The sequence below is a fragment of the Momordica charantia genome, assembly GCF_013281855.1.
Source record: "Momordica charantia cultivar OHB3-1 chromosome 2 unlocalized genomic scaffold, Mcharantia_2.0 BLBB01000002.1, whole genome shotgun sequence".
NCBI classification, from domain to species: Eukaryota; Viridiplantae; Streptophyta; class Magnoliopsida; order Cucurbitales; family Cucurbitaceae; genus Momordica; species Momordica charantia.
Genome location: NW_028275160.1, coordinates 5,597,937 through 5,612,331, shown reverse-complemented (window position 1 = coordinate 5,612,331; position 14,395 = coordinate 5,597,937). Strand labels below are relative to the sequence as shown.

The following is a 14,395-nucleotide window of genomic DNA, read 5'->3' as shown; positions in this document are numbered from 1 at the left end:
CCCCTCTTTTTTTTGTTTTTTAAAATTTAAAATAAAAAAAAAATCAATATTAGTAAAAGATTGGCTGACAGAAACTCGAATATTAAGTCTCAAATTTCAAACACCTTTATATATTGGCAAAAAGAAAAACCTTTAAAATGAAAACGGTGCAGCTTTGACTAACAATTCTCTTATATTTTATTAACCAAAAATAGTAAACAAGGAAACTGGGAGATGCAAGCTTTTGATACGCGCAGGCATCTGTAAGGATTCTGTTATTATTCTTATCCAAATCAGCAGAAATCCAGAAATTGAATTGTTTGAATTGAACAAACTGATATTTCAATTCCCACCAAATTCAATGTGAATGATCAGAACAAGATTTTCCCTGATCAAAGTTAGAGCAGAGAAATTTGAGGCAATGTAAGAACAAGAGTGAATGGTTTTTGTTAGCCAATAACAAACAATAGGGTTCATATGTTAGTGTCTCTAACCTCAAAACATGAAACAGAGTTAGATGAAAATGAATATGCTTACTTTTTCCGACTTGAACTGGAGAAAATTGGAGAAAGGAAGCATGCCAAGAAACCTGGAGATTTAGAGCCGTCTCAAGATAATGGCCGGTCGCAATATAACAAATCGAATCCAGCAAAACGGCACCTGTGGCTCCAACAGAGAACTCGAAATTGTGAGACAATGGACTGAGTATTCACATTGTTCTATTGGAGATTAATCAGTTGAGATACCCAGAAGATTGCTGATAATGAGATAGTCTTCAGAAGAAAGGAAGTATCGAGTGAATATGAATTGGAAGTTCGAATTTGAACTGGAAATCTGCAGTCGCTGTTTGATGGATCGACGGTCGTGATCAGGGCCAACCCTCCAAAGTTACAACTGTCTGCTCTTTGATCGTTCTGCTGATAGTAGCTATTGAATGCATAAGAAATGTTACCAGGCCAATCGATATGTGAGCAAGACGCACCGGGAACCAGCACTGTGCAGTCAGCAACAGAACATGCCTCTAAAACGCTGGCGCTTGCATTGGATAAATCTTTGTTGTTGTTGAGAACACACCACTTAGGGGAAAGGTAGTCAACATTTTGGGCATTCACAAGGTTCTTTGGGCCCTGACCAAAATTAAAGTGGTACTTGGCTTGACCATCAAAAGTAAACACTCCCCAGTGTCTCTCAAATGGCCCAGTGGATATATTTCTCTGATCTTCATCTAATAGGCCTAAGATGTAGGTCTCGAGTGGTGGACGCCGACGCCTAAGGGGGGTTCCCGATCTGCTACGGAGGTAATCCATCAGGCCTTTCATAAATGTTTCGGCTGTTGATGAGTTAGCAATGGCTGCTCCATCAGTAGGCCACCCAATCTGTGCCACAACAATATCCACCGTGGAAAACCCAATCTTTGATAACGCTGAAACTAAGGTATCATAGCTCATCTCAAAGCTGTTTCTGTAAGTTCTACGGCTATCGTTATGCGGATGTGCAGATTCCTTGAAGAGGCTAAAGTCGAGAGAAATGTTCTTGTTTTGATGGAGACTTAGAAATGGGGAAATGGTCGCAAAGAAAGGTGACCTATGTGTGGTTAGAAATGTCAGGAGCTGGATCATTGTTTTATTCAGTTCAGGTCTGAAGTGGCCTTTTGAAGGGAGACCGGATTCAGACTGGAATGCGTCGTGACTGCATGGAACTACTACTTTTATCCTGCTCTCCAAGTTTACTTTAACTATAGCTGCCTGAATGTTGGCGACTGCTCCCATGACATGAGGATAAAACTGGTCGGCATAACTTTGAAGAAACGGCTCATCACCAACTGCAATATACCTGAAAACATAATAGCAAGCAGCAGAAAGAAAATGAGTGGACATTCCTTTAGTTATTAAGAACTTTGGTGCTTCATAGAGACAGAGACAGAAACCATTGACTGATACAAGATTAATCACCAATCTAATGCCCAAATATATCCTACAATTTGTTAGTTCTAGCTTAGCTGAGTAGAACCGACCGAGTGAAACGCGATGATACTACTCGTACTGCTAAACATCAGAATGGTCAATAACATGTTAGCTCAATCAATCTAGCCAAATCATGCAATAGGTTGCTCTAACAATAATATCCTTCCAAAGTCAGAGAAAAACATTTAGCAGTTAGCACTCACAATGCCAATCAGAATTGTATTCTTACAATTTACGTTCCAAAAGTGGGAGAAAATGAGAAACGGTAGGTGTATTGGTATTCCTTGCTCCTAGCAAGCAAAGCACCCAAAAATGTCCTCTCAAATCACCATCTATTCACCATGTATCTGGATTTCGAATAAATTAGTTTGACAGAGGGATTTTTAAAAATGGTAATACAGTTTGCATACAGCCTCTTCCAGTTCCCGGCATCTCATTCGAAAAACGACGCGTTGAAGACGTTTTTAAATGCAGCTATGCACCCAACACAAGTAAAGAACAGAACTTTGAATATCTAGGATACCCTTTCTAAATTGAGGGTGCAATTTTATTTCCCAGTTCAGTATCTCTCTTACCGACTGGAACTGGAGTCGTAATACATTTTTTTCTTCCCAAAATGAAAACAGGCCATGATTATGAACTTAAACTACTCATAATTCATTGTTCTCCTAAGCTATCACCAATAATTACGGTTTGATATGAAGAATCGAAGTGTTGTTGCAGCCATGCGAGCTAATGTGCAATACGATACAAATAAATCCACTTCAAGCTACACATATGATTAGTAAATAGCGGCAGACCTACAACCTCTCAAAATAAATTGAAAAGAAGGAGCAGAATGAAACAGATGATGAAGAGCAAGAGAAGAAGTTAAAAACGTACTCGATTCGAACTCCGCCGCCGCCGCCGCCGCCTCCGCCACCGGATAAATACCTAGTCACATTATCGTGGACCCAACTCTCGGCGGCTTTTCTGGAAGAGTTCAGGAGTTTGAGCATAGAATTGGGAATGGCGACGGTGACTTGAAGATGGGAGCCAGATAGGGCCTGGAGAACGAGAGGATTGGCATCGAAGAGCTTGATTTTGGTAATGTTGTTGGAGTTCAAGAGCTCCACCACCTTGGGCGGCGGAAGAGGGTGCGATGCCGCCGTGCCCCAGTTGAAGCCGACGGCCGCGGCCGTGGAATAGGCTAGGGCGGAGACATTGAAGAAGAAGAAGAAGAGAATGAGGGAAAGATTCGGAGGCATTACTGTGAGAGAGGCGTGGAAATGGAGAATCGGAGAATGGATTGGGATTTTGAAGTGGAAGAACAATTTCTTGTTGTTTATGGAGATTTTGTTGAGGATGTTCCCACCACCATTGTTCTTGTTCCTGCAAGAACGGCAACATTTTTGTTTTCTAATTTTTATTTTATTTTAATTTTTTGTACTTTCAAAGGCCAAAGTTAAGTGAGTTCCAATTTTCACTCCATATTTTTTTTTCTCATAAAATAAAAACTTATTTAATTGTTGTAATTTTAAAAGTTTCATCTTTATATATATTTTTTCTATTTTAGTTCATTTTAATTGTACTATGTAGGAATTATTTAAATGAAAGTGTAGAGTTGTAAAATATGAAATTGTTTATCGAACTTTTGTTTATAAAGTAATTACTTAGAATAAGAGCCAAAAAAGTTAATTTCAAATGTAGTAAGTAACTTATTTTAATATATTATATCGTATCAAATCATTATTTGATTGAATCACCTTGCATTTATAGCAAATTGTTAACTACAGTAGCTTATTATAAGGAAAATTGAAAATGCACCTATATAATTAGAACTCTTTTTATGAAACTCAAGTAATCTTAAAAAAAAAAAAAAAAGGCAAAAGTTGAAATCCCCAAAAAGGAAGGATTATTATGTGGGCCGCAAGACAGATATTTATCTTAAATACTCGTGAGTTTGTAAGAGTCCTTCAAGAACCATTCATATTAAATGGTGGGATTCTAAGATTTTAAAATTTAACGAAGGTATCCATCATCCCATATTTATCTTCATATTAAAACGTCTATTTTAGTCTTTATAGTTTCGAATGTCGATCCTTATCTAATATCTTTATTTTTATTTTGATCTCATTTCTTTCAACTATAATTTTAACATGTTATTTCACTCATTAAATCCCTTGAAACGTATGCATCAATTTGTATTAAAGAATTTATGGCTTATAAAACACGTGATAAAATTATATAAATAGAGATTAAATTGATCACTTGTTAAAATATAAAAATTTAAATTTTATGTTCTGAAAGTAGGAGAACTAAAATGAACAAAAATTGACCATATCTAGAACTACCTTCATCAAAAAAAAAAAAAAAAAGAACTGTTCCTGAAATAGTGGTTTTTTTTGGTTTATTTGGAAAGTATTTATGAAATAGTGGTTGGGGCCTGGGGTACGAGAGAGAAATTAAACAGGAGGGGTAGTACTAGTACACAATTCCCAATAAGGAGAGAATGGGCCCAAGGCCCATTGTGGGCTTCGATAATGGGAGAATGGCCCAAAAGGCCCATTATGCGCTGGTGGGCCTTGACGGCGGCCTTAACCGCCCTAATTCGTGTCCTCAAGTCTTCAGGAAACGCGCGACGGCAAAAAGTTCCGAATGGGACGAAAATACTGAAAGAAAGAGTAATAGTTTCAATTTAACACGTTTCTGTCAAAATATACAAAGCCCTAATCCTTGGAACCCTAATGACTTGTCAAAGCTACCACCAAAATTATCTACAAACTTCGTCTTCTTCTCCTTGCTCGACCTGTTAAGCATTCCAAGAAAGTCAATTTCGCCATCTCGTTTATCCTCTTGGCCGCTTCGATGAAGATGCGGTTGAAGTGATCTCCAATTTTGTTGGAAATCGGAATGCTTCATGCCTGCATTCCCAACTCGTTGTTTTTCCGCTCGAAGCTTGGGAATTCGTATACTTTTGTTATAGGTTAGTCAAATTCCGTCTAAGAAACTCGATTCCGTTCGGATTTTGAACTCCGTGGCCGCTGAATCTTCTGTCTTGCTGTACTTTCCATGGCCACTGAGGCGACTGAAGCCACGACTAAGTTCCAGAATCCGGATTTCCGCCCGGTGCCGTCGCCTCCGGATTTCCATCCCGAGATTGTGGTGTCGGCCCACGATGGGCTTCGGTTCTGGGAGTTTATGGTTGCCGGGTCAGTCGCCGGGTCTGTTGAGCATATGGCGATGTTTCCGGTTGATACCGTGAAGACCCATATGCAAGCCCTTGGTTCTTGTCCAATTAAATCTGTCGGAGTTCGACAAGCGCTTCGGTCAATTTTGAAGTCGGAGGGACCTGCTGGTTTTTATCGCGGTATTGGTGCTATGGGTCTCGGAGCTGGACCAGCACACGCTGTGTATTTTACGGTTTATGAGAATTGTAAGAAGTTTTTCTCTGGTGGGGATCCTAATAATTCAGTTGCCCACGCCGTTTCTGGCGTCTGTGCGACGGTGGCGAGCGATGCCGTTTTTACACCAATGGATATGGTCAAGCAGAGGCTGCAGCTGAGTAATAGTCCTTACAAGGGAGTTTTGGATTGTGTCAAAAGGGTCCTTAGAGATGAGGGTTTAGGAGCATTTTACGCATCATATAGAACTACAGTGCTGATGAATGCACCATTTACTGCTGTGCATTTTTCAACATACGAGGCTGCAAAGAGAGGTTTGATGGAAGTTTCGCCAGAGATTGTAAATGATGAACAGTGGATTGTTCATGCTACGGCAGGGGCTGCTGCTGGAGCCTCAGCTGCATTTGTTACAACACCGCTCGATGTGGTTAAGACTCAATTACAATGTCAGGTACCCACCCAATTTAGTATTTTGGTCATAGAATTTGCTAATTTCGTCTGGACTCCCCTTTGGATATTTGCGAGAAGTTTTTAACTATTAGAGATAAAAGTTCTTTTAGAGATAGATTACGGTTATGGTTGGGCATAATTGTAGCATGTCAAAAGCAATTTGCACTAAAAGGTTGTATATCGGAAAGTAATATAAAATGTTTTAACTCGAAAGCACTTGTTGAGCTATGGTGCTTTTTAGCTTGAGTGATTAACCAAAAAGTACTAGGATCATGCATTAAAATGATATGTCATTTAACATCTTTTACAAAAGTTCTTATAATTAAATTACTGTTGCTGTTGTTCTACAAGCACTTACAACGACCTCTAAGCTAGGGATTGGTTGTGTTACAAAAAAGAAAGGTTTTTTGAAATTTGAAAACTGTTTTCCCCTTACTCAATGTAGTGATGACGATGTGGAAATGCAGGACCAAATGAGATCATATCCATCCATGCAACAACCATAATGGTATAGAAAGGAAATCCCTTTTTGAAAAACTTGTAAAGGAACAAATCCTCACCACACCTCCCCCACTTCTAATGAAAAGAAAGAAACTTCTTTCAACCTACCTACTACTTATCCAAGAAACTCATGGCAGACAATCCTTTCTTTGACCACAACCTACAAACCCCGAAATGGAAGAGTAGAAATGCAAGAAAAGAATTTAAAGAAGGAAAAAGTATAAAAGTTAAAGTTATTAGTTATACTTGCAAATATGGTTTGAGAGAATGGTGTTGAAGTTACTCCAGAGTGAAATTTGAGGGTCAAGAATTTATGAAAGAACGAGAGAGGAAACTGTATGATATTGATGCTCCTATCTTTTTTAGTAAACGGTAGTAATTCGAATACCAAATAATTTTCCTACCTTAACTCCAAATTTTCCTACCTATCCCTATAATCTGTCAAGGTTTTGTGGACAATTCACTCCATGTTCTATGTTTTTGTTTACAATTGCTACCTTCAAACCAGGAAATAGATGTGCTGAATGCCCTTTTATATGTTTTGCCAGTTAAACCACAATCACTACCTTATGTGGTCAAACTATAGTGACCACCACCTTTTATATGAGTTTCTTGATGTTGGATGTGTTGCTTTTCGGTAGTTATCTTACATGTGCACAAGTGAACTCCACGCCAATGGTTTAGTAACTCTTTACTTGTTATCCCTTGAGAGGGGAGGGGGATTGTAAAGTGTTTTATGATTGGATGTCCTATATTAAACTCTGTCTTGCGGAGATAATGACTAAGAGATACCTTTGGATCATAAACTATGTATCATTCCCTGGCTTCAATTTACTATTATTAGTTAGCTTTCTCTGTGTTTGGTTCTTTTTATTTTTCTTTCTTGTTGTCCAATTGGGGTTAGTTTCTACAATATTCTCTTCCTCTCTCAGGTAGGAGCGTCCCTACATAACAAACTCATGTGCTTCGTACACCCAAAACAAAAAACTGTTGGATTGTAGTAAACTCTGCTGCATGAATTACAGTGTCAATAAGATGATATTTTTGTTATATTGATATGTCATCATGATATATGGGTGTTTAAAAGATACATGGTTCATGGAAGTTGTTAATATCTCAAAACATGGAATTTAATTGAGGATTAAATGTTGCTTAGGGAGCATAAGCGTATTTTCCGACGAGTAAATACTTGGGCTCAGTTATGACATTAAATTATGTGCAGCTATATGCTTAAGTGACTACCTAACTTCATTCACATTTGTGGATGCACAGGGCATATGTGGATGTGATAGATTCAAAAGTAGTTCGATCGGAGATGTCATTCGGACAATACTTAAGAAGGATGGGTATAGAGGGCTTATGAGGGGATGGATCCCAAGGATGCTTTTTCATGCTCCCGCAGCAGCTATTTGCTGGTCAACATACGAAGCGTTAAAATCCTTCTTCCAAGAGGTCAATGGCAGCAGTGGCGAAGTGACCTGAAAATAGGAATCCGGGAGGAGGAGGGGGATATTCTTTCTTTTCTTTTTTCTTTATCCCTTTTTCCTGCAGTTGCAACGAAGACGCCTTCTGTTGAAGTTGCCGAGATTTTTGCAGGAGGGATCGTCTCAAAAGGCGAACGCTACCACTTGTAGGCAAAGGAGCACACATCATCAGATTTAGATTATAATTTGTATTCTATTTCTAGGCGGTTGCTGATGGTTCTAATAATGCCCATATATATAAAGTTTTGATCTGTTTGTTTATTTGTTTTGATGGTTCTGGCTTTGGCATGAGACCTGTGAAATCTGCAATGCAATTATTTATTAGATTCTGGGTTCATGATGATGATAGGTAATCAATGAAAGTTGAAAAATTTTAACTTTGCAAGTCTTTCTATTGCAAATACTTAACTACGTATCAGAATGAGTTCATTCACTTCTTTAAATCATAAAGCTTGTTCACATACTTACGAAAGCTAACTCTAAAGTCAGTTTTGGAAAACTTTTGAAAAAAAAATCATTTTTAAATAAAATCACTTTTTCTACGACAGGGTTTTTTTTTTTCCTGTGTTTGGTATTAAATTGCTATAAATTTTATTTCTTTTTAAAGAAAATTACTTCAAAAAAGATGTGCAAAAAAGCGTGTTTAAAAACTAAACTCACAAGTTAGCTATATCTTCTTAGGTGTAATTGATGGAGTAAATCTACAATTTTCTGCAATATTTTGGACGTTGAACGCATAAATTACTTAAATACCCTCTTGTATCGGTTATAATTTGGATCCCGTCCAGACCATGAGACGTTTAGAACTTCACTATAAGATATATGTGTATATATCTTATATATAGTATAAGATATATACACATATACAATATATACCCATCTATACGAATATAATCTCGAATATAATCAGGAATATAATCAGGAATACTAAAACTATGAGACATTTAGAACTTCAATTTTCTATACACATACACAAAATATATCCCCATATATACCAATCTTAACAGAAGACTTATATATAAGATATATACACATATAAGATATATTCACATATACAATATATACCCATATATACAGATATAATCAAGAAATACTGAGACGTTTAGAATTTCAATTTTCTATACACATATATAAAATATATCCCCATATATACCAATCTTAACGGAAGACTAATAATTACTAATGGTAAAAACATAAGGGGACAGGAGATGAGGAACGCGCTGAACGGCATTGGAAACGTGCAAAGACGTCGACGGAAAGTTTATTTAGCGACGGAAATTGAAGGAACAAATACCTCGTTGACGGAAGCATGCTGCACGGCATCGAAAACGTGCAACGAGGTCGACGGAAAGTCTATTCGGCGATGGAAATAAGAAGATTTCGACGAAAAGAAGAAGGAAAAAAATCGCTCGTTGATGGAAGTCCTGAAGAAGAACACAGACGGTCTGCACGTCTCTTGTCCTCGTTGATGAAAGCCTACACGAAAGAAAGGAAGACGGCGGAAAAAAAAAGAAGGCAAACAGATCTAATTAATTCAAAACATTATTTCACAAATTTTGAAGTTATTAATGGGTGGGGGATAAAATCTTTTTTGAAGGAGAGATTTGAGAAATTTAGGTTGAAAAATTGAACGGACCCACAATAATTAAATGAATATAATAACAAATTAAAGATTCAAATCTTTTAAATTTTAAAATTATAATAAAATAAAAAGTAATAAATAAGGGTAGAAACGATATAAACATAAAATCCTACCTGAAGTGTAAATTTAGAAAACTAAAGGCATTTATGAAATTAAGATTTAAAAATAGCACTCCCAAAATATTATCTCTATAAGTTATTCATAAACTTTATAGGCTGGGATTATTAACTTTATGTACTTTAAAAAGTTTTATATAGATGTCTAAATTTTTAAAGTTGCGGCTTATTAATCTCTATGTTTTAAAAAATTTCTAGTAGATATTCAAACTTCTCAAATAATGCTTGAACTTACCCAAGTAATCTTTTTTTTTTCTTTTTTTTTTTTTGAATCAAAACTTACCCAAATAATATTTATATAATACAGTCAATGTGATACATTTGATACAAAATTAAAAGTTCATAGAAAATTTTTACAATACAAATATAAAATAGATAACTTTAAAATTATAGCGATATTTTATATTACAAACTATGGTATTAAATATCTACCCATCAATATTTCTATGTGTCCATCGATTTGACATCGATATGAGAGATAAATTCGACATTTTCATCGTACTACAAAAAAAATATCAAGAAAATGTCACTAATATATACATAATATGAATATTAATCATTTTTTTATTATTTATAATTAGAAAAATATTTATCCGTTAATTTAAATATCTTTTACGATTTTTAAAATTTTTCAAACTTTTAGAGTGACGTCAATATCTTATCCTTGTTACAACTTACAAGGTCATATTAATTGTTATTAAGATTTAGAGTCAATAGCACCAGTGGTCTAGTGGTAGAATAGTACCCTGCCACGGTACAGACCCGGGTTCGATTCCCGGCTGGTGCAATTTAATCATTTGATGATGAGGTTTACGCTCGAAGTGTTGGTTGGGTCCATCACAGCCGTCCGATTTACAGGATGATAAAACAGCGTTGCTGAGCTTGATATTTTTTATTTATTTTTTCTTTTCCTTTTTTTTTTCATTTCCTTGAAATTTTATTTTTATACTTCTATCTTTCTAACTCAAAAGATATTTTAAATTCATTTATATAGAAATGGGTTTCTTTCTAGCTAAATATACCAAATAAATTTTAATCTTTGTTGGTAATATTAAAGGATTTTTTAAAATAATATTTTATTTTAAACTTATTCTAAATATATATCATCCACCAAATTATTTCTAAGAATAATACTTGGAAAATTAAAAGTCATCTCTTCTATGCCACTTCACGCTTCCCCAATTGCATGGTTGCTTGCTGGTGCTATGTGTATTTTTTTTTTTTAAATTTTGGCCTGATATGCACCAATCACATAAGTATTACTTGATACATTGGGTTTAGACCTGTATTTTAATTTATAGGTCTTGGGTTCAAGTTTCAATTATATTACTTTTTTTTTCCTTTTTATTCAATAGAATTTATATTGGGGCCATATATGTAAATGTTTAATGTGTTTTTGCTATTTAATTAGATCGAGAGAAGTGATCTAATCATGTGTAAGTTTTAGTTTAATGAATTAATTATAAAATAATCATTGTTAAAATGTATAGATTAGGGGCCAAATTAGAAATGCCAAAACCATGTAATCGACTAGTGGTTTTTTGGTTGAATACATAGGGGTTATGGTCTCCAGGTCAATATATTATCACATCAGTTTCTCTCTACCCCTTCAGAGAGAAACAATTCTCTACTTCTATTCGATGTTCAAAATATCGATGTCGATGAAAATGTCGAGGTCCCGATTTTACGGACATGTCAATGTTGATAGATATTTTGGGAAAAATAATGGAAATTGTGGAAATTGATGGAAATTTTTTTGAATTAGCAAATAAAACTTGAATTGTAGCTTAATTAGCCTATAATTGATCACATTTAACCGTTAAATGTAAGAATATGACCATTTTACTTATGAAAATGTCGATGTCGATGAAAATATCAAAAAAAGTTTTTTTCCTTAAATGAAAATTGATGGAAATTATTTGAATATGTAAAGTAAACTTTAATTGTAAACTTTTGACTACTTCTTTAGTGTTTTAACTCGTACCAGTTTACTTTTTACCTACTTCTCTTTTCAAATTTGAATTTACACATTTTTCAAACACATTTTCAAATCAATCATCAATCCAACTTTTCAATCAAATTTACACAATTTTCAAACATCTCAACCTCATAATTGTGTCATTCATCCAAATTATCTACCAATGGGATCCATATGTGATTCATATTCTACTCGTTTGAACAACTACCTTCAAAACTTCCAGTCTCGGATGACGGGGAGAACAATTGTAATTTATATCAAAGTTATCAAGATAGTACACTAGATCCTCCGAGATCATCTTTTTTGTATTAATTAAGTTACATATTCTACTCCATATTTCACCACTATTTGTCTTTCAATCTAGGATGACGGGGAGAACTATTGTAATTTATATCAAAGTTATCAAGATTGTGCACTAAATCCTCCGAGATCATCTTTTTGGTATTAATTAAGTTACCTATTCTACCCCATGTTTCACCACTATTTGTATATAATAATATTTTATTTTTAAAAATTCTAAGATTATTTCATTCTTTATATATGTCAATATTTCACATATATTGTTCAATTGTATAACTAAAGACTAGATTAGATTAGAAAATACCAACAAAGCAAATTCCAAATCTTATTAGTTATACTTTGTACAGTATTAAAATTCGAATGTTTGATTGAACAGACTAAGATTACAATCATCGAGGTTGTAAGAAATTATAGACTATAGTGACCCAGTAGGAAGATGATGAAAATAAAATAATTTTAAAAGAAGAAGGGAAAAAAAAAAAGACATGTCGACGACATGGGAGAAAATGGACTTTTGCCCCCTATGTCGATGTCAACATGCTTGACATGTCGAGCGACATTTTGAACCCTGCTTCTATTTAATGAAAAAGAGAATTGAGAAAACTTAATAAGACCAATCGTGATTTATCAAAGATTTGGAAGATCAATCCGACAACTCTACTTTCCATTATGTATTCACGTATACTTCGACTCATTTCAATTTAATTCTCTTGAATCAACATGAGAAATAGATCTATGACTTTTAAGTGATGTGTTTTAATTTTCCAACATATATCTGGATGTTCATGTTACTTAGATGCTATTTGACACTTGAAATTCTAAAACTCGACCCGCTCATTAATAAAACTTATTTTTACAAGTAATATGGTCACATGTTTGAATACGTCAATAAAACAACAATTTAAAGTAATTTTGGAAATAAAATTTAAAAATGTTTCATAAAAAAATCGTGTTGATTGGACTTAATTTTCACCCTAAAAAATCGTGTTGGGATGTAGTTGTAGCTGCAGGCGAGAATTTGTAAATCCGTCAATAATTTAAAATAATATTTTAAATTTTGTAAAACTATTTGATTACTTCCGAATAATAATTTGGATTTTCAACATTTAAGAGGATGTGTCCCATAAGATCTTACGTTAATTTCGAACAAATTGGTCAGTCTTTAAGTTTAATGGACAAAGTTAATTTGAGCACTGAAATTAGACCTCAGTAACTTTTTAATTCCCTTTTTTTAGAAATAAGTTGAAGGTTTATATTATTTCTTTTTTTATTTATTTTGTCTTTACTGGGAGGGCCTAAAAAATTCCCTTTTCTTTTATTACAGAACTCTGTGAAATAGTAAAAACTATTTATAATAAAAAAAAATATTATCACAATAGCACCAGTGGTCTAGTGGTAGAATAGTACCCTGCCACGGTACAGACCCGGGTTCGATTCCCGGCTGGTGCAAATATATTTTTTTGAAGAATTTTAAGTTGGTCCAATAGCCATCCACTGTACTACAATCCAGATTTTAACTTTTTACTGTTCGCTCTTTGGCTTTTCAATTAGTAATTCCATAAATCAAACAGTCCAGTTAAAATTTGAAAAATCAGAATGCTGTAGATCTCATAATTCACCATTCAAAAAATGACATAAATAATCTAGATATGACTCAAGCGACGAGCTAGATAACCACAAAACAAAATCCGTAGGGAAAATGAATTTGTCAACTTTGACGAGAACATCTTCAATGACACCTCTGGGAACAAAGGCAACAAATTAATACTGGTACAAAGATCACATAAAACCTTATTAAATGATGAACTACCAATAGTACAAGGAATAGTAAAACTCCCTGGATCTTTCAATTTCTGTGGTAGTTTTCGCTGAAGGATTACACTGCACTCCTCAGTGAGATTCACCATTTCATAAGCCTCTAATTTTCTTTTCCCAGTCATAATGTCCTTCATAAACCTCACATAATTTGGCATTTGTTCCAGCGCATCTCCAAAAGGAATATTAATGTGAAGTTTCTTAAAAATTTCTAAAAATTTAACAAATTGAGCATTAATCTTTTTCTTTTGGAAACGTTGAGGATAAGGTAAAAAGTTAGGAAGACTAGAAGCAATAGAACTAGTAGGCTTGTCAACCTGTAGAGTAGGAGTGGCCTCCTTTACAACTTCCTCCTTATTTTCCCGTTCCTCAGTTGTGATGACTGGTTCTTCCATTTTTTTCTTTTCAGGCTCTTGGAGCTCCTTTCCGCTTCTCAAAGTGACGGCTTTGCAATTTTCTCGTGGGTTAACTTCAGTGTCACTTGGAAACTTCCCTTTCTGCATAGTGTTCAATGTGGATGCCATTTGCCCTATCTGCACCTCCATGTTCTTGATGGCAGTTGTGTTTTCTTCCAATCTAACTTCCATCCCTTCTACTTGATTTTCAATCCAACTAGCTCGACTCCTAGACTCATTGATGAAAGCCCCAAGTAGATCCTAAAGGGAGGATTTCTTTTCAGCTGGCTGAGATGTAAAACCTGGTGGAGGTTGCAAAAAATTCCTGTTGTTAGCATAAGAAAAATTTTCATGATTCCTCAACCCTGGATGATAGTGTGTTGGCAGC

The 14,395-nt window shown here is 34.9% G+C and overlaps 2 protein-coding genes and 3 non-coding genes across 5 annotated transcripts; 4 read left to right on the top strand and 1 right to left on the bottom strand.

The window, feature by feature from the left end:
- Window positions 1-290: 290 nt before the first annotated feature.
- Window positions 291-3,330, bottom strand: LOC111017009 (O-Glycosyl hydrolases family 17 protein). Its single transcript, XM_022292637.2, has 2 exons — window positions 2,826-3,330; window positions 291-1,812 (listed from the first exon to the last, which is right to left on the bottom strand). Exons 1-2 carry the CDS (start codon window positions 3,188-3,190, stop codon window positions 699-701), a joined length of 1,479 nt encoding a protein of 492 aa, XP_022148329.2. The 5' UTR covers window positions 3,191-3,330; the 3' UTR covers window positions 291-698.
- A 1,302-nt stretch (window positions 3,331-4,632) lies between these two features.
- Window positions 4,633-8,085, top strand: LOC111017091 (Mitochondrial substrate carrier family protein). The gene is made up of 2 exons (XM_022292760.2): window positions 4,633-5,777; window positions 7,550-8,085. Exons 1-2 carry the CDS (start codon window positions 4,995-4,997, stop codon window positions 7,757-7,759), a joined length of 993 nt encoding a protein of 330 aa, XP_022148452.1. The 5' UTR covers window positions 4,633-4,994; the 3' UTR covers window positions 7,760-8,085.
- Window positions 8,086-10,235: 2,150 nt separating this feature from the next.
- On the top strand, window positions 10,236-10,306 carry TRNAG-GCC (transfer RNA glycine (anticodon GCC)). The gene has a single exon. It is a non-coding gene; the product is annotated as a tRNA-Gly (tRNA).
- An 8-nt stretch (window positions 10,307-10,314) lies between these two features.
- On the top strand, window positions 10,315-10,403 carry LOC148212712 (small nucleolar RNA snoR114). The gene has a single exon (XR_015789531.1). It is a non-coding gene; the product is annotated as a small nucleolar RNA snoR114 (small nucleolar RNA).
- A 2,772-nt stretch (window positions 10,404-13,175) lies between these two features.
- On the top strand, window positions 13,176-13,246 carry TRNAG-GCC (transfer RNA glycine (anticodon GCC)). The gene has a single exon. It is a non-coding gene; the product is annotated as a tRNA-Gly (tRNA).
- The last annotated feature ends 1,149 nt before the right edge of the window (window positions 13,247-14,395 follow it).

Coding starts and splice junctions, on each gene's coding strand:
- LOC111017009 (XM_022292637.2), bottom strand. CDS start 3,190: ATGCCTCCGAATCTTTCCCTCATTCTCTTCTTCTTCTTCTTCAATGTC. Junction 1,813..2,825: donor GGCGGCGGAGTTCGAATCGA/GTACGTTTTTAA, acceptor TTATGTTTTCAG/GTATATTGCAGTTGGTGATG.
- LOC111017091 (XM_022292760.2), top strand. CDS start 4,995: ATGGCCACTGAGGCGACTGAAGCCACGACTAAGTTCCAGAATCCGGAT. Junction 5,778..7,549: donor AGACTCAATTACAATGTCAG/GTACCCACCCAA, acceptor GTGGATGCACAG/GGCATATGTGGATGTGATAG.